Raw genomic sequence first — 19,966 nt, 5'->3', positions numbered from 1 at the left:
GGAATTGTTTAGAAGTCAAAAAGGTCAGAGCAGCCCATAGTCAGTATGTTGTAACATCCTTTTTCTGTGGGAGGAATGTATATGCTGCTAGAGACAACAAAAACCAGAGATGGAAGATGAAAGATTTTTGGATAGAGTCAGATCAGTGCATCCTCAGAGGGTGCCTTTAGCCTGTAGTTCCTTGCCATTATGTCAGCAAGTAACTACTGCTTTGCTGTAGTCACCCGAGTGACCAGGGATACTGCTTTAAGTGTCCTGCTCTAAACACTACTGGAAACAAGACTAACCTTGCTTTGCCAGGGGCTAGAGACAATCTTGTGATCTGTTATACCAGCACTGCCAAGCAGTGTAGACTGATGCACATTAAAAAACCTTTCACCTTTCCTGTAATGGAATCTTCTTGAAAGGAAACTGCAGGTTCTCAAAAGACAAATCCAAGAAGCATGCTTACATGTGTTGTTTACTCAATTCAATCTTATACACACATATATTCCATGTTACTCACTGTAAACTTGCAAAGAGAGAGAGAGATCATAGCCTCAGTTATGATTTATCATATTGCTAGTCACCAAACATGGGACATACAGGCAAGCAAACATGAGCACACATACACAAATACAAATTTGTCGTTTAAGATGCAACATTGATTACACAGTGCCTGAGAAAATAAACCTAAAACATGTTCAAAAGGCTTTTCAGTGTTAAAGACAAGAAATGTAATGATATTAGTATGTCAGACCATTTGGCTTCTTTGTTTGCTCACAAGAAATCTGATCTGTAATTGTAATCAAAATGTCCCTAACACAGACATTTTGTGTGAAGAGTGAATATTAGCATTAATCGTTGTTCATTGATCTTAAAGATTCATCTACAGAGCCATATGTCCTCAGAATAGCTTTAAATTATGGCATAACCTATGGCAATACTACTCACAGATCAAACATCCCATTTAACATGTGAATGGAGCTTAAATTTATAGTTAAGCAGCTCTCTTTCTACAATAATAAGTTCTGCTATGAAGCCAGAAATTAATATGAAGTACGCTTACAAAAATAACTTAAAAAGAATCACGGGTGTTTGGAAGATAAGAGTCAAGCCATTAACCAGTCCCAGACTCTTTCCCATCAAAATTCAAAGTTATCTTGCCAGAGTACACCTGCCAGCAGATGGCCCTATTAGCCAGCCTACTGATGTACCCAGCTCTTCAAGACGATTTTGTTTATCGCGCAAAAATCACACTGCATTTTGATCTACTTCGATTAATTTCGCTGATTTTTGCCTTACACTTGATATAAAACAAGTAGAGGAAAGATGTTCTTTCAGAGAAAAGCTGATAAGCAGAAGGAACAAAACCAAGTGGCTGAATCCGGCTCCTCTGCCTGCTTACCATACATCAGACCAGTCATGAGAGGATTTCAGGGCTGGCAAATATAAATCATTGTCAACAACTGTACGATACAAAATCATATATAGAGCACAGGCCACTTCTTATGCAGAGAGCAGTTAAGGTCCATGGCACAATAACCAATCCTGCTTCCATATTTTGTTCTAACATTTATTTGACTTTGTGAGAGTGCAAATGGGCTATTAATGGAGCAGAACATTGCTTCCATGCTTACACTCAGCAGGATAAAAAAAATCTACGATGCGTTGGTGTGCTGAGCTTGTATGACACTCACATGACACATGTAACTTTTTGTTGTTCTAGACAACCACATGCTGTTAACGATATCAAAAAACCTGACTTCAGTGTACTGCCATGTAAGGGAAGTTTGAATTTGCATGCACTTTAAGGGCAGACTGAAGGGGAGATGACAGGGAAGGGATCTCTTCTCTATTAATACTTCCAACTTCAGACATTTATCTTAGCCAAATTATAAGCAAAGCAGGAAAGAAATGTAAATACGTTTAAAATTTTGTTCTTTCAAATAAACAAATCTGTCTTTCTGCCTGGAATAATTATTTGCTCCTATGGCTGAAGTTTTGACATGTAAGTTGGGAATTTTTTTTAGTGGATTCCTACTCTTTTTCACATAAAAAGCATTCAGGTTTTAAGCCTCCAACTGGAAAAGCTAGACACTGTATTATCGCAGGCCTCAAGGCTGTCTGTACCATTTATAATCCATCCCTTCATCAGAGAACAATAAAGAAGAACAGATTGGTTTCTAAGCACAGTTTGTAAGAAGTGTCTCACAGTCTGCTTCTACTTGCCTGCTTGCCAATTTTTTTCTCAAGAAGCTGTTATATTCACATTCTTCACAGCATTTGCTACAGAATATTATCTTGTGATGAGGTCAAGCAGCATACTAACTCTTCAGAGTCAGACTTCTCTCCTTAGACCAACTGAAGTCTTAACAGCATGATAACAACCGCCCTTCTTGCCAGTAGAATAGCCTCAATGTGCCTGCTCTGGAGAAGAATACAGCACTTCGTTTAGATGCAGTATGTTTCTCTCCACCTCATTTCTTCTCACCCAACTACTGTCTCCTCTTTCCTTCTCTTTAAAAATCCCCTACCACCTGAAACCAGCATACTCATTCATATTTTCTTCCACCCTGTTGTACACACAGAAGACACGAAGCACATTAGGAAGCATTCACAATGTCAGGTAATGAGATAATGTAGAATGCTAGCCACATTTTCCAGATTAACACTAACATGTTACATTTGTGAGTTTTGCTGAATATAAATTTTATTTGGGTCCACTCACACAGGCCGCTCTGCTGACCAACTCCCAGCACCTTCCCAGTAGAAAAACCTTTTGCCCTTAGTAACCTTGTATTATTAAATTGATAAAAGTCAGTATGTTCAACCTTTTCACCAGGATGCTTGCAAGCTGACTAGTATAGACAGTGTAGATACTAACTCAAACCTCAAATTTGACTCCTCCAAAATTCGAAGTGGGGTGGGAACATACCTTTAAAACATTACAAAAACTCATCATGAGCACAAGGGTATCTGCATAGAGGGTCTAGCATCCTCTGAGGATGTATGCTTTCCTGATAAGCTCACATCTACCTCGCAACACAGAATATGGTACATCTGAGCTTCCGTGTTCTTGTCAGAGTTCCCCAGAGCCTAAGAGCTCTCTATAAAGAGCCAAGACTAATGCTGTGCAGCTGGCTGAAAAGGCAGGATGCCAAAAGATGATGAAGACTAAAAAAAAAGAAAAATGCAGACCATAATGTCTCAACCTAAACTTTAATTGTGTTTTAAGTAATTCACAGAACTCCAATTGCAAGATGAATGCTGAAACAGTATTCAGACATGCTACTTTGTCCAGTGTTGTATACAATTGTTCTTGTAATACAAATCTCTTTGAAAAAAAAAGACACAAAGCAAACATTTATACTGCAAAATTTGGCATTATCCAATTGTTCCTGCTCCATCACAATCACAATCTACACAGGTGATTTCTCCATGCTCCCAGAATTAAGAGAAAGAAAACAAAAACACTTCTTTACGCAGAGAAAAATACCCACCTTGGCAAAACACTTCAAGAGTAAGGGCTTTTTTTCCTAAAGCAAATAAACTAGTTTCCCAAGTTCACAAACACTGCAGAGCTTCCCACTTTAAAAATATCAGAGCAACTACATGGGGGAGGACACAAATTACACAATGCATTTATGCCTGAACAAGCCTCCCTGTAGGATAAGGCAGGCAGCAGTTACTCATCTCTTTGAAGGAAAAGAACTTCCCATAAATCATGGGTTTAGCTACTGAAACATCTTATGGTACGTGGGTACTGATAGTCTTTAGAATATCCTAGCAAGAGCACAGCTACGCTGTGCTATGGACTGAGCAGGAAAAAAAACTCCACTTGAGCAAAATACGATAGTAAACCTGCAGTTTTATTCACTCTGCAACTATGCTTGTTGTGGCACAACAGAATCATTTAGTTCTTGGGGATAAAGCACCACCACCATGTCAGCAAAGACAGCATCCCTTGTTTTAAGCATTTCTGAGCACAGTGGCTGCAGTAGGGAGGCAGTATTCATACCATAGGCTTTCATCTGCAAAATTTAAGCAGTTGCTCAACACCAAGATATTGGTTCCTTCTTTTCAGCCCACAACAAATACACTGAAATAAAAGCTTAGTATTTCCAAGGAAAAATACTCAAGTCTTAATATAGGGAGTCACTACTGAAGAACACCCTTTTCTTTGGTTAGCTGGGCTGAAAAAGCTTATTTTGCCCACAGAGGATTTGCCTTCTAAAAGTGCTAGCCTACAATACTGAACTGAATCTTCCAGGGTTAATAACTGCTGTTTTTCAGATTCTGTGGAAGGCAATATGAAGTATAAAAGCTCTTAAGACAAAAAATGTGCTCTTACATTAAAATACTAATATTAGTATATTTTATTATATTGTATTATGTTATGTTGTATATATTATATTATACCTGGTTGGGCTGTGTGCTTTGGAAAACACTGGCTGCTTGCCAGTGGAAATGGTGAAGTATCTTTGCCAATTGCTCCACTGATTTTACCCTAAGGGAGGGCATTTCATTCTGAAACGGAACCAAGATGTTGGGGAAAAGGCAAGAGGGATTAATGCACAACCTATATCTGTGGCAGAACTATGAAAAGACAAACTGTCATACAACCATTCTACAGTTACAGCTTTTGGGAAGTGTATATAAAAGTGCAAAAGCCAGTTCCTCAAACTAGTATAAAAGAGCTAGTATTAAAACAGTGTTAGAACCTGGAACAATTTTAGCTTCAAATTTCATATTGCCTTTACCCTGGGCTCTAACAAAAGCAGAATATTACATTGCCATTTCAAAGAGCTACTCCTAATCCAGCGGTATCAATGACTCAGGAATGGTAAGGTCTGGACTCTTGACAGATATTTGGTGGGAAGCTATACATAAGGGAAAAAAGCACAGGATATGCGATACATGTTGTTCACTTTCCCTTCTGTCAGTACTTGAAGACAATGTAAGTAGCAAATGAGACACTGGTGTGGTTAAGCAACATGTTACAGTGAATACACAGCCAGCCTCACAGAATAAGATGGCAACATTATGACATCTCACTGGAGGAGATGATTCAATGAGCCAGTAGCAATTGGTGCATTCTGCAATATACTAATGCTTCTAGCTAAACTTGCATCACAACACAAAGCAGAATGTTCCTCACCTATCTCGATTGAAAAGCATTGCCTTTTCTTGAAATATCTTAAAAAAAAAAAAAAAAGTACTTTCAATGCCTACACAGCTTCCAAGTTTGCAACATTAGCAATTACAAACCTCGTGACGGGGTATGACTTAAGAATATGAAATGAAACATCTTCAACAGAAATCCAGAGCAGGGTAAACAGAGCATGCTGCTATTATAGCTGCTACAGAATGTCAGTATTCTCCTTGCTATAGAGCAATCAAGTCTCTTCAATGTACAAGTAAACCTCACAACTGATATACGTATCTCTAAGCAGAAGGAAGAAGCCAAGGTGACAAAAAAAGAAATTATACTTCTAGGTACCCAAGAGGTACTCGAAGGGGACATTTAAGTAACAAATCAATGGAACCCCTCGATCTTTAAAGTCTACTTTTGCAGGTGTTGGTTGCAAACAAGAAACACAAGTATGCTATATGCACTTGCTTGCTCCTGCAGGTTTTCTCAAAGAATCTCCTCAGCACTGTTTATAGCACAAATAATTCTCTATTTAACCACTGAAAAGAAAACCCCAAGAAGTTTAAAAGCAAAAGCTAATTTATTCTTAGCTTTTTGGATTTGGGCTTTTGTTATCAAAGGACACTGGATGCTGCTTAGTCAGAGTAGCAAGGGATGCTTTCATTCTACAAGCAAGAAGTACTCCTGGATCCTGTTGTAGAACCTGACAAGTATGTGATTTAGTTACCTACTTCATTTTCAGTAGATACGGAAATACGTCATTTCTTGCAAATTTCATCCATTTCAGGAACACACACTCTGAGGTATCATTTCAACAGTGAAAGTTTTAGCTGTGTGAGGACATATGCTTTATATTTGATTAATTAGTACTGTAGTAATTAATGGGCAATATTATTTCTGTCATTCTAAAGACTATGTATTTGACATAAGCATCACAATCAGAATAGAGTCAAAAGCATACCAACCAGTTGTACAAAGAAAGTTTGGTGGTTTAAAAAAAAATAATCACTTTCCCTTTATTCTTGAAAATAGTCTAATGAGTTAAATTTAACAATTATATATTGTAGAAATTGTAAGCTTCCACATGAATAACAATTCAGCAAATTCACCATTCTCTTTACATAATACAGTGAATTCCCATAGCAGACAGTGATCAGTAATACAAGAGTAATTTAGCTCTTCCTGAAGTCAGTATGCTCAGCCTTTCACTTTAACATGATAAAAATGTGTGAAATAATTAACATTGTAAGAAAGAATTGTGAGTTGAAGTAATTCCCCATTTTGCTTCTTAAAGTAAATACCTTATATCCTCTTCTGCTTCTATTCAGGATCATTGAAACAGCTAAATAGAAAGACTCTGCAAATATAAATTTGTTAAAGAGAACTATTTTACGATTCTGAGCTGATGAGACACTAAACTTCTAACATGCAGAAGACAGGTTTTATTTACTTACCAGCTGTCTCAGTTTAGTTTGCCATGTAAAAGGTGACCTATAGCTCCAACAAGAAATTACAGATTGAGCACTGCATCTATAACCCTGTTATCAAAAAATATGCCAGCCAGCCTATCAAAATAACGATTTTAAAAAAGCTGCTAACTTCAGTAATGGCTGTTCCTTAAAAACACATTTCTCTTCTTCCCAATGCTGAGATCAAAACTCAGTAAAGTTGATAACTATAGTTGATTCTTCATCCTCAATCCCTCCAGCTGCTTCCTAGACTGTACTTTCATTTAAATGGATACAAGACCAGAATCTCTAGCTACACCCACAGAATGCAGGTAGAAATAAGAGCAAAGGTTATTCTCTCTTGCTTCATATATCACAAAAACATAGAATGTAGGTAGAAATAAGAACAAAGGTTATTTTTTCTTGCTTCATATATCACACAAACATAGAAATTACAGATAAGACAGACACACATTTTCCCAGTATTGTAGAACAATCATCACAGCATTTATTTGCCAAATACCAGGGTCCCCAGAAAGCAGACTTAAAGCATACCTCTAAGCTTTAAAAATAGCATGTATATTACACAATACAGCTGTTCCTGTCTTACTAGAATATCCATTTACACTATAAAAAATATTTGCAAGACTTTCTTGTGTCCCCATTTGGGAAGCACAGTTTATGGCTGAAAACAATTAAAAAATCCTAGCAAGAAGTTAAATGGTCAGGCACATCCACTGATCTGGTTTTGTACCCAGTTAATTTTGATACCTCCCAGGTCTGCCACAATGGTGCACCTACTTTGATCTACTTATATGAGGGCTAAAGATGGGGAGATCACTCAATTACTGTCACAAGCAAGACAGACTGAACCTGGGAAAAACTAATTTATTGCCAATTAAAACAAACCAAAACCATGCTACATATAGGCAATACATAGGTCTTTTCACAGCAAGGCAAAAGACAGTACTAGAAGTTGGCATGCCTGGGTACAAGCACAAGCTAATGAGCAGACACATCATACCCAAGGACAGCAAAAATCCATCAAGGCTTCTGCAGAGCACAAAGCAATTCCTTATGCAGGTATGTTCCAAGTGTCTGTTCAGTCTAACCAACAGCTGGTGGGCACTTCAGGATAAGCCCCTGAGCAGATGCTACATTTGTACCACCTTAGCTCTAGCTACACGCAGATTTCATGCACAGAAGCAGAAGTGACTGTATAAACAAGCATATATAGTGAACAAAGCCGCAAAAAGAAAAAAAGCTTTTAGCTGAAACGCAGTTAGAACAGAGATTTCAAATACAGTCATAGCCACAAGTCTTACTGCACCATAGTCAATTCCCCCATGGAACACAATGCCACTCTCAGCACAGAACAGCAGATTGGCACTGCCCTACATAGATAACGTTAATTTTTTCTAATCAAAAGTCTCAGAAATCACAGCTAATTAGCCACGTGGAGATCAAGCCAGCATTAGATTTCAGCTAGCTCCCACAATTCTGTGGTCCATAGCTTTGTTGGAAAAAGGGTATAAGGTCAGAGCAAGACACAAAGTCAGCCCATTTAGCAACAATCATGGTCCAGGTTTGGATCAGTGATAGTAATAAGGGTGATAAAAATCTTGATCACCATAGTTCTCAGCTAGGGTACTGTGATCCACCAACTCTCTCCCCAGCCCAGCCATATGGTGAAAAATATATTCCACCACATGCTATAAAAATATTACAAATGTTATAATTGCAAAATTGTAGAGTACTCAAAACATTGTACTTTATGATTGTGGTTAACAACTCCTCAATCTTAAATAGCTTAAAATTTAAGAAAAAGAACAGGTTGAATTAGGAACAGTATCACATCCTAAGGAAATCATTAAGCGAACCATGTGCTATTTTGTTATTTAAAATGCTGATTAGGCTAATTATGTTCAGAGGGAATTTACCTAGAGGATTAAATGAAATATTTTTGGAGGCAGAGTTTGCTGAATATAAAGGCTGCTGTCCCCCATTTAAACAGTACCAGATATCACTTTGAACATCTTATGATTATCAATGTTTTAAAAAGCTTATCCTTTGCTGTCTGTTATTGGGCTAATAATATAGCTTATATTTCTCTTTTAACCTCAGTGACATGTTAGCGTTAAAAAGTGTACAGCTACACAAAAACATACTGCAATTTAATTCCCTCCCATTTTAGAGTTTCTCTTCAGAGCCTGCTCATCATTCATTGCTCTCAAAGCAAATTTCTTCTGGGCAAAAAGCAACAATATTAGCAGGTAAAGACTATTTTTAAAAAGGTAACATTTATTAATTCACACTATACAAGATAAAACTGCCTGAAGACTTGTTCTGTCAAGACAGAGACAAGGTCCACGCACAGCACAAGCAGCCACTGTGAGCAAACTTCAGAGATCATCCTCCTGTGAGGTAGATGAGTTTGTTACAGGTGTTAATGCCAAAGACTAGAAACCATGCAGTTAACTCTAGAGAAAGAAGGTAATTCATTAGCTTCTGTTTTCCTGTCCATCTCCAAAGCTATGGTCTGTCTAGGACCATACAGGGCCATCTTGCCAGGCGAGTTACATCTTCCCATGGATACCCGCAGCATGCAGCAGTGACAGCAGTCCCCAGCCAGAAGGAATGCACACCATACTGCTCTGGGCACAGCCCCAGCAGCTGCAGGGCCCCTCGAAGGACAGTCAGGAAGTCTCTCTTTGTTACAGTTGTATTATCCAAGTGGATAAAGAGTGGCCCTTCCAGCTGTGAACGAACTATCATGTAGTTCTGGACAGCCAGAACAGGGCACACCCACGGCTCTTCAGACAGCCCAAGGCTGATGACATGTCTCTCCTGACCCACAGGAGAGTTACGCAAATGAAACGCCACTCTCCTCTCCATCAGCTGGAGGTCACTCAGGTGCAGTAGCTCAGGCTGCAGTACACCACGGTGCTTTGCAACCATCTCTCCTATTCGAAGTGCCCCAAAAAAAGCTACAGTAAATAATGCACGAAACAGTAAACATTCATAATGAGTTATGCATACAGACTCCAGAGCACCCAAGAGAGATCGCAACACCTCAATTGTTACAGGCAAGTATTTATCTCTCAGGATGCCTGCTTGACGTTTCAGGCCTATCACCATGAAATGTATGATAGGATCCCCCAGAGGATCAGAGTTACCAGTCAATTTTGATAAATAAGCCAGTCCTGCCACATACACCAGTGCCTTTGAGGGTGAATAAAGAGACTCCACAGTTAAAAATCCTCTAACTTGCTCCTTTGGAATTGGCCAGGCTGCAGGCATTCCCATGCTTCTCCTATAGACAAGGAATTTCTTCAGTCCTTCGAGGCAGGCTTGCCAAAACCTACCATCCCCTGAACACTCCAACAATGACAAAGTCTTCAGAGGCCAAGGTCCCAATGAATGTTTCTGAGAGCAGCTGAATTCCCTCCCTGAAAGAGAGGGTCCACATTAGCACATGCTGACAAGCACAAGCATGACATTTAAAGCAGCAATAAACACAGTGCTCCTTAGACAATGCTCCCCTTGTTCATCTGATTAAAAACAATCCACACACAGCTACATCCAGAGCTGAGACATTTTGCAAACTGGAAACTAAAAACAACATACCAGGTCCATTCAGGCACTAGATCTGGTAACACTCTGGGAATTTACAACTTTGTAGAGTAGCAATAGAGAAGACAAGCAAAACACAAATTTAAAACCAAGGCTTCTCAGTATGGCTTATAGAAGTCAACTGCAAAGGGAGCATACCACACTCCCGCCAAAAAGTGGCACGTCCCTCAGCCCAGGAAGGGAACTCCCTCGAAGCCTCCTTCTAAAAGCTCCAGCCCCGCACAAGAACTGTAGTAAACCCAAGGAAATGCAGCCTGGCGGGAGCCTCGGCCACCACTCACTCCCCATGCAGAGCCACAGGCCAGCCCCTGGATACAGGGGATGCGGCAGACACCGAGCGCCACCACCGCCACACATGCAGGCAACCCCACGCTGAGGACAGCGCACACCTACCGATCCCCGAGCTGCCGCGCTCCCCGCACTGCCGGGAGCCGCCTGGACGCACCACCGCCACCGTCCTGCGTGCTGCTCCTTGGCCGCCACGCGAGAAGGGGTCTGCTTGCCCAGCAAGGGCCCGCTCCAGCCATTCTATGCCCGGTTCCTGGGCCAGCAGCGCCAACATCTCCCAGAAAGGCCCAACAAGAGGCCCAGCAGCAGCAGCGCCGCCGCTGTAGGACATCACAGGAGCAGACGAAGCGCCACAACCACACCGCTCACAGCTACACGAAAACTGCTACAGCCACCGCCACGGGCCCTTTTATAGCCGCGGAGCCGCTCCAGTGCCCTCCTGCAGCCGGAGCGCTGCCATTGCCTGCCCGCCCCATGCAGTCCCTACCGGGCCGCAGGCGCGGACCGGGGCGGGGCGGGTGTGAAGCGGCCGCTAACGACGGGTGGAGCTGTGAGGAGCCGGGCTCCGCCAGCGAATTGAAAGGCTTGAAGCACAGGTATTTGTTGCATTATTCCTTATCAGAGTCTGAAATACGGATAGAATTACTGATAAGGTTAAAAGAAGAGAGAAGTACTTGTGTTCCTCACCCATTGTTCTCCTTGGTTCTCCAAGATGTGGTTTTCTGCATCTTCTTGTAGAACAGCTCAGGGCAGCTGATTGCTCTGAACTACTCATTCATCGCTGTTAATTACAGATAGCATACCTAGATGTTTGTGCTCAGCTTAATGAGATAGCTACCCTCCCGTGGCAGCTATCACTGATGATATCCAAGACAGAAAACAAAGTGAGCAGGCTCCACAGCCGACATCTTGAGCTTTTGACTTGGTATTCCCCTGTGCGTCCTCATCTACTTTAGGATGTTTTCATAGAGCCTTGCTCTGGTAGGCAGCCGGGAGGGTGGACCGGACACTGGCCCTGTCTCTCACCCGTTGAACACAGCAGGGCAGGGACCCCAGCAACATAGGACTGGCCCTTCAAATAATCAGTACTCTCCTGTAACTATTGAAGTGTTAAGGTCTCTGCTGGGGACTCTGGAATCTGTGTGTAGCTCTCCTTATGAGTGTTTATTGCTCTGCGCCATGTTTACTATGGCTTTTTTTGGGTGCACTCTGTATAGAAGAGATGGTGCCAAATCACTGACATAGAGTGCAGCCAGAGCTCCTGTACTTGAGTGACCTCCAGCTGACTGCAGGCAATGCAAACCTTTGTTTGCATACATCCTATATGGGCCGACAGAGGAATTTGATCCAACTGAGATTCTATAAAGAGATGTGGGTATGTCCTGTTGAAGCTCTCCACATCTATGTGGCAGCACAGCCACAAGGAGAGGGCCCCCTCTTTGTGCACTTGGATAGTACGGCTGTGACAAAGAGGGAGTTCCTAACTGTCTTCCACTGTGCTCTTGGCCTTGCTGGACTCCCTCCAAACCATTATGGTGTGCATTCCTTCCAGATGGGGAACTGTGAGAGTGGTCTGTCATGGGTATTCTGATGAAGCTGTTAACAGCATGTTGGTGGTGAAGATCCTGAAGATGACATAGTTCCATCTGTCTGTTGGGCTTCCATAGTAAGGGGTATCTTCTGCAATGCAGAAATAGTGTATCTTACACAGACTGAACTTCAAGTGCTCTGCAAAGTTACAGAGAAGGGAAGTAACTAGTACAAGGTGACTTTTCCCACCTGGAATTGAGAGTGGACCATCACGGTTTTAAAGCTGCTGTGACTTGTGGGTTAGTGTGCATGTTACTCAGCACGTTTGTTCTCACTGTAGTTTGATTTTTGTGTAATCTTCTATTAAACTGCTTTCTTTCAAGACCTTCCCTAGAATCTTTATGTTAGACCCTGCTCAAAGGCTACTCATTGCAGTGGTGACAAGATAACTCTATACAAGTATGCATCTTTTTTCATTGTCTAATGTAATGAGAAGTAAAGCTAGCTGCCAGTAATTGGAAGCTGTGAGTGTGGAGGGAATTTAGCTGCTACGTGAGCGTGACACTAGCAGGAAAATTGACCCTGTTGTCCTAACTGCAGTTCTGTAGCAGCTGCATCAAACCTCAGATGCTGCTGCTGCAGTCTGTCTCGTTACCTATAGAAGCTTTCCCCTTGACAATTCTTAGATTCCTCACGGATCCCTCTTTAAAGCATGTACTTAAGTCTGATACAGACCAAAAGTAGCCTTTAACTGAAATGTGGCTAATACATCAAAGATGACCCTGCTTGGTTCAAAGGATCCACTGTAGCAGAGAACATAGAAGATGGCTTATTCTGTAACTGGAGCATTTATTAAAGAAAGATTCTTAATTGAATAACTAGTATCTGAGAAGCAGGATCATAAGAAGGTTGTCACTTTTCGTAACAAGGGTGTGCAAAATCATGGCATGCCCCATAGTGCATCACATCAGTGTGTTCAGGAGCTGCCTAGGTGACAACTAGGCATACAGAATATGGCCGGCATGGTACTGCGCTTCTCAGTACCCAGTCTAATTTCCAAGAGGGTCTTTAGTTACAGAAAGCCCATGCTCTGCTCTCCATGCAGAGCGCACTGCAAAGACAGAGCTGTAATAGTAGACAGCAATCTGTTAATTCCCTAGCATGCAACACTTGGTAGCTCTCCTTCTACAGCTTTACTACAAGTTGTTGCAGAACTAGCATACTGTGATGTTGACATTAAGCCCCAGTCTTGCTTGTGTTCACAAAGCCGTGTGTCAGAGTGGCAAGCAGGGAAGAGCAGTGTGAGGGAGGAAAAAGCCACGCACCACAAAAATTAGCTGAATGCCACTGATGGTTCTTTATCAGCACTGTAAGCATTTCCAAATGGCTATGGTCACTTTTCTCCCAACAGGGAAAAGAGGTCCTAAACTAATGCTTAAGGCTGTGCTGCACCTACAGGTTGGCAAGTGTTTTTTCAACAGCTGTACCAGCTTGCCCCAAGCCACCACTATAATTTCCCTCTCTGTGCTGGTACACTTTGCTTGACTAAACCTGAAGCAAATATAGACACAAATGTAGATTAAAAATAACCAGATTAACTTTATTGTGTATATCTACAAAAAGTTGTACTAACCACGCTGAAGTCAAGTAAAAAAATGGCATAGGTTGGTTCTCCTGCCAAAAAGTTCTCATCAAATTGTATCCTAAAAACACCTCTGTGAAGCAGTCTTCCTGGGGCATTATCTTCCTGCAGTGCAACCACCCATAGTTTTAATTGCTGTGTATCCTGAGGCCAAGTTACTGCAGCAACAACTCCCGGGTAACAAACCCAGGGAAGGGAAAGGAAATGACATTAATTTAACTGATGTACTGTTAAAACTTGCAAGGAGCTTTCCCTGCCAGGTTGCTAAGCATTGTGCACATTACAGGCACGAAAATCCTGTAAACCATTGGGTACAAGAGCACTGAAATGCAGACACTTTCTAATGAAGGGGAATCAACTGACAAATTAGAGAGACAAATTTAACCTCACCTTACCCTAGCAATGTGAGCAGACAGATGCAGATAGGTATTATACTGAGAGATTCTTGTTCCTTTCTTTTACAGGCTCAAACTGTAGTGGAGTGGGGTGAAAGGACAGGTAAACAGGTCCTCAAAAAGCCAAGGTAAACCAATGTAAAGCCTGGATGCAGCACACAAATTCCTTAGGCACTATAAGCTACAATGTTCGGATTTGGAGAGCTCAGATGTCAAAATTATTGAAGCTTTTTGTTTTATTTATAAGGAAAATCTGATACTCTTTAGCCACAAATTCCAGCAGTTTGCATAGGCTGAACCCCAATATCCAGTACAAACCACTCATTTAGATTTACTCAGCTCTTTACTTCCTGTCATGTTGCCCTCATTCCTTCAGAAACCCAAATTTACTGTAAGAGTAGGTCAGGAACCACATCTTACATCTCAGCTTGGCTTTCATGACAGCACGCTGTAGCATTCGTTGCCTGGTCGTTTCATGGCACGCCCTATCCTCTCACCTGCAGTTGCTGGACAGCATGACCTCTCACACCCTCACACTACAGGCTCTTTGTACAGTTTGTTTACTACTAACATTTGGAATGAAAGCATTTAGGGGGTTAAACAGCAAAAATCGCAGAACATTTTATTGAAAATGTGCTGTTGTTGTTATACCTCGTGTGCAATGTCTTAGGGTTAATACATTAACTTCCACAAGTATGGGAAGAACAGAGATGATGTGTGCTGTCCGTGGAGCATCTTGTTCCTGTTGCAATATCTCCTCTAACTCTGAATATCTGGATGTGGCCATCTTTCTGCCATTGAGGTCGCATTAGTGTCAGGGTATTTTCGGCTGGCTTTTTATTTTTAATAAAGATATTATTTATTCAATGGATATTTAAGTCTTCACCATCAGGTGTTCCCTGGTCTCTTCATGTCTGGACATGAGATGATTGCCAAAGGCTAGTTCTTTCACAGGTGTTTCTGGCCCTCACCACATAGTTCACAAAGTGGGTTCTGCAAGTGCTGGGACTGCACCCTTTCGGCTCACTTGGGCAGCTTCACAGAAGCCCACTTACTGCAAGTCAAAATGCTAACAATGTTTAGGAGAAACATCCACCAGGTCCCGAGAGCTGCTCTGCACTGCATGGTGCTCACAACAAGCAGCAGTGTGGGCTGTTTAGGTTACTGTAGCTCGGAAGCCGATGCCACTCTCCTGCCTCAAGTGTGCTCAGCCCTCAGAGCCATCACTTAGGAAGTGATCACTCAGCAAGAGGCGCTAATTGCAGATACCCATGCAGACACATGAAGGGAACCATTCTATGATTCATGATTGTATGATTCTATGTAAATGTACCAGATGCAGGCAGCTTGCCAAAGCTGTCCAGATCTTTGACATTTAAGTGTGCCCCAGCTTGGCAAGCCTCCGTTTTGTTGGAGAAGAAATGCTGACGAGTGGAGCACAAGCAATGAATCACGTACAGTGGGTATCTGCAAAAGGAGGAAGAGGCAAAAAACGGTTAACTGCTTGTCCAATCAGACACTACAGGCTGCCCCTCTCTGCGGGATGCACTTCCCTAGGCAAGGGTTTGCCTGTCCCTGCTCTCTGGCTGTAACTTGCCCTGGGCTTTTGTCATGCAAACCACATGTGAAAGAGGTCAGAGGCGACAAAAGCCACCAACTGCTCCTCCTCATGTAGCACCACCAAGATTGCAGAAACACAAGGTCACCATTGCGGCCGAGGCTGTGGTACCCCTTTTCGGGGCACAGAGGGTCCAGGCCACCCCAGGGCAGTGCTGCGGCAACTCTGCTCCTGGATGATGAGGGTGGGTGCAGACCCAGCACACACAGTCCCCTCCACGGTGCTCAGGGAAGAGCTGCTCACCACACTGCACTGGTGTGGGCCAGTTGGACCACATGGTATCGCTCCATGCCGGAACCAGCAGCTCCACAGCCAGTGCCTTACAGTATAAATTGCAACAGTTGTTGTGTGATTATTTCTTTTTGGCATTTTTTTCCAGCCAGTAGGCAAAATGCACCTCCCAGTGAGCTGGCCATTGTGAGAACTGCCTTTCCCAGCAGCTTGCTGCCGGTGCCCCTCTCTTTGCCATGCAGCTGGTGAAATGGCACAGTAAGCTGCCTTCAGTTCAAACCTGTGTGCTGATCATCACCCCCTGACCCACTGCTCTAGGGCTGGAAGTCTCATGTGGGGCTTTTCTTCGTACAGCCTGTTTGAGCACAGACTTTCTGGCAGGTGTTTCCGGTGCAGAGAGAAAACAGGTTCCTGTGGTTAAGCCATGTAGTTTGCTTTAGCTCCCACACCAATCGGCTCTGAGCACAGGCAGCTCCCCCACCTTATCTGAGCCCTGAGAAAAAACTCCAGAATCAGGACAGTTTTTTAACACCCAGCGCCAACCTCAGTTCTTATTGCTACTGGGGGGGCTAACCCAGAACCCTTTACTTGGTTTTCTGTGACAGTGGCTGCAAAAGCTGGGCTAGGGCAATGGTGGAGGTGGTGCTGCCAGCAGTTCCCATGCCCAGGAGAAGCTTCCCAGCTTCCCCTGTCCCCTTGCGCACATCCCCATCACTGGGACTTGCTCATCCCAACCTGAATAGAAGTGTGGCTACCTGCCTCCTTTCGTCCAGGGAGACAGAGGAAAAGTAAAGCTCTGAAGAATCCTGAAGGAAAATTAAGCAGCAAAATTAAGCTGCAAAATCCAGTGTTAGAATATCTGGTAATACTGACATGGGGAGAACATGATTAAGACCAGTGTTAGTGCAGGAAGCAAAGAAAGGCTTCCTGGGTCAAAGATTCAGGGGCATGCCCATCTCTACAACTCCAACCATACAATAAACACTGAAGCAAGTTCAGCTTATTTTTTTTCTTCCACAAAATTTCTCCTCCTGGCCCTGCAGAAGCAATCTATGACCTTTTATTTCTTGTTTTTCTTTTTGTGTCTACAGAACCTTGAAGAAAGGCTTTAGGTGCCTACCAACTCCAATTGGGATGTTGGCGTCTGAGTTGGAGATGACACCTTGACCACTCCATCTTCTGTTTCTGCCAATGGTCCTTTCCCCAGTTCTCCAGGCAGACCCAGTGTGCTGCCTGTGAGTCATCCTGAGGTGGCCAAAACCACAGGGAAGACTGCAGGCACACAGTTTGTCGCCATAAGGTTTCTCAGCCACTTCATTTTCCTACTACATATGCACAGAAGCAGCTTTGTTTTGACAGAGCCCTCACACCTCTCCTCACCCACCATCCAGAAACAGGGTGTTCCTCTGTCTAAGAGCATGGGCACATGAAGGAATTAATTGATGGTGTGAATTTACAGCATGTCATTTATTCCTTGGTAACTACCCATGAGTACACACACCCACTCAGCAAAGCACAAGGTAAAGAGATGTAAATGACTTCACATTCATGCTTCATCAAAGAGCAAGAGCATTCACCCAGAGGTATTTTAACCAAGCAACTTACTCCACAGTAAGCTTTGCCTTACTTCTGGCTCATTCCAGTCCAGAGCGCTTCTCTTTGTTTCAGGCAATTAGCTCCTTGGCAAGGGAGTCCAGTAGCTAGAGCCCTGGGATTGTCATTAGTTGCTTCTTGGTATGGTTAACAAAGATGTCTAAATTAATATCATTTGTAGCTGCATACTGGACATACTTCACAATTAAAAGCATTCCCAAATCATAGCAGTGGCACAGCACAGTGACCTACAGATGTGCACAGTAAGGGAGAGGGAGGTTTGTCTGATAGCTGAGAGCTTCTCCTTATTACATGGTTAAAAAAAAACACAGGAGTGTGCCCTAATCCCACCAAATGTTTTATATAACGTCAGGCACACAGGCAGCAGATGCCTCCTTATTTCACTGCGGTCTCCTTCAACTGTTTCTTATGTGTGTGGACCTCAGAGGATAAGCCATGGTCCTTTCTGCATGCACCTCCCTTTTCTCCTTCACGAAGTGGATGAAGAGAGTGGGTGGGAGAGCTCAGCTCATCCCTGAAGGCACTGACTGAATTATTGCTTGAACTGTGGGTTCGACACCCACTGAAGCAGCTTCAGCTCTCCTCCCCCAGAACCTCAAGTCAAATTACCAAGTGCTTCGCCAGGTGGAAGGAGTAACATTTCATCATGATAACTGGCATACACTTCTGTAAGGAGACCACATCAAAAAGTGAAACTGCAGTCTCATGCAGTCGTTTGCAGAGCAGATGAGTCAGAGCCTCTCTCTTTCCGTACTGCAGCTCACTAAACCTGTGCTAAGTTTAATAATTTCCATTCCCTTCAAGAGAGAGGGCCACATTTGTGCTAAGTGATCCCCCTAAAACTCTGCACCATTTAGTGAAACATTTTAAGGTCTTAACACTAGTGTGTAATTGATGAACCATACCTCGTTTTAATTGTTAGATCTGACACACATCTGCTTTGGCAGACAACCTCATGGCTGAAAATCCAAGGACAGAAACGATGCAGACCACATCCTTTTTGCTGTTAATCCACTGTTAAAATGAATTCTGTATTTCCCTCTGGATTTAATTCCAGCTGCAGAGTTGACAGCAAGCATGTTATGACTGAGGGTAGCTGAAGAGGGAGGGCTTCACCCATTGCTTTAGCACCAGGCCATGCATTCAAGCTGCGCATCCCTCGCACCCCATCACTGTCCAACTCTGTCTCAGCAAATGCTGAGTCTTATCACATTAGATTGTCACAGCTGACTTTATACCCTGTCCAAGGAGAAGCCTCTGAAGTGGCTGCCATGAAATTAAATGCCTTAGATCCACAGGGTAGAGTAAGTCTGTCTTGATCTTGATGCAGAGGTTGAACCTCAAACATTTAGGTCCATAAGGTTACTTTGTTCTCTAATTCCTCTGTGTTTTATTTGATTCCACACCAAATATAGATGTTCATACCTCCATGAAGCTTTGCTCCACAAAGTCATTCCTGGAAGTTTCTACTTCTGCCTCTGGTGTGACAGGTAAGGGAAAAAACACTTTTAAAGTGCAATTAACTTTAGAAAGACAAACAATAGCTATGACAAGTGCCTCTATCCTTCTTAATGGTGTTCTAATATAGAATAAGGTTTAAACACAAGTAGAAATCTCTTTTATTACATCTCTGCCCACAGTTTCAATAGCAGCATCTCGATCATGCGCATGATGTAGCTGAATATGCTGTTTGTTTGGAAAGCTTTTTCCATAGGAATCAGACTAACCACAGAAATAAAGTGATCACTCTAGTCACTTGAATGCCTAAGAAAACATGGGTTATGTGATTGCTCTCTGCTTGTCTCTTTTCTCTCCAACAACTTTTTCGTGCATTGGCAAATTTCAATTAAATTCAATGGGAGAGCAAAAACCTCAGAGATATTCAGTTCTTAAAAGTGTCATGGATATATGCAAACAACTGGTGTGAAAATGCTGTGATCTGAGCTGAACTCATCCACCTCTGAGGCACAGATCCCTGGGAAAGACAGCTTCACTACTTTTGCTGCCACGAGCAGGCACCGCAGGTGGTGACAGCTGTGGCAGGACTCAGCAGGCCAGTAACAGAAAGGGTTCAGAAGCTGTGCTAACTGTGGTCTGTGCACAGGTGTCCAAGGCAAGGATGGAATCTATCTCCACATCTTCAGATGTCAGAGTATGGACACCTACAGCTGACTTGTCTAGACTTCCTTGACAGCTGAGAGTAAGAACCATACTTTTGTGGGGCTTGGTTCACCTTACCAATGCCTGGAACTAACCAAATGAGTTGGTTAATTCAGAAGTACTGATTTATCTCTGCTGTGTTTCTGGGCTTGCTTTTTGGGAGAGTGGGTGGGAGACAGAAGCAGACCCCTGCTCACTCCATTGCACATCTGCAAACAGCTGACGCCAATGGGGCCTGTGAGCACACTGTTGCAAGGTGAGGAGGGAAGAATA

The 19,966-nt window shown here is 42.8% G+C and overlaps 1 protein-coding gene across 1 annotated transcript; it reads right to left on the bottom strand.

Moving 5' to 3' along the window:
• Window positions 1-8,865: 8,865 nt before the first annotated feature.
• LOC134175951 (uncharacterized) lies at window positions 8,866-10,807 on the bottom strand. The gene is made up of 2 exons (XM_062642416.1): window positions 10,609-10,807; window positions 8,866-10,031 (listed from the first exon to the last, which is right to left on the bottom strand). The coding sequence occupies exons 1-2, from the start codon at window positions 10,775-10,777 to the stop codon at window positions 9,115-9,117; spliced, it is 1,086 nt and encodes a 361-aa protein (XP_062498400.1). The 5' UTR covers window positions 10,778-10,807; the 3' UTR covers window positions 8,866-9,114.
• Window positions 10,808-19,966: the final 9,159 nt, after the last annotated feature.

Source organism: Pezoporus occidentalis, unplaced genomic scaffold, assembly GCF_034315485.1.
Source record: "Pezoporus occidentalis ecotype Australia unplaced genomic scaffold, CSIRO_AGI_Poc_V1 ctg71, whole genome shotgun sequence".
Taxonomy (NCBI): domain Eukaryota; kingdom Metazoa; phylum Chordata; class Aves; order Psittaciformes; family Psittacidae; genus Pezoporus; species Pezoporus occidentalis.
The sequence above is the reverse complement of the archived record's forward strand: the minus strand, read 5'-3'. Positions and strand labels throughout refer to the sequence as shown.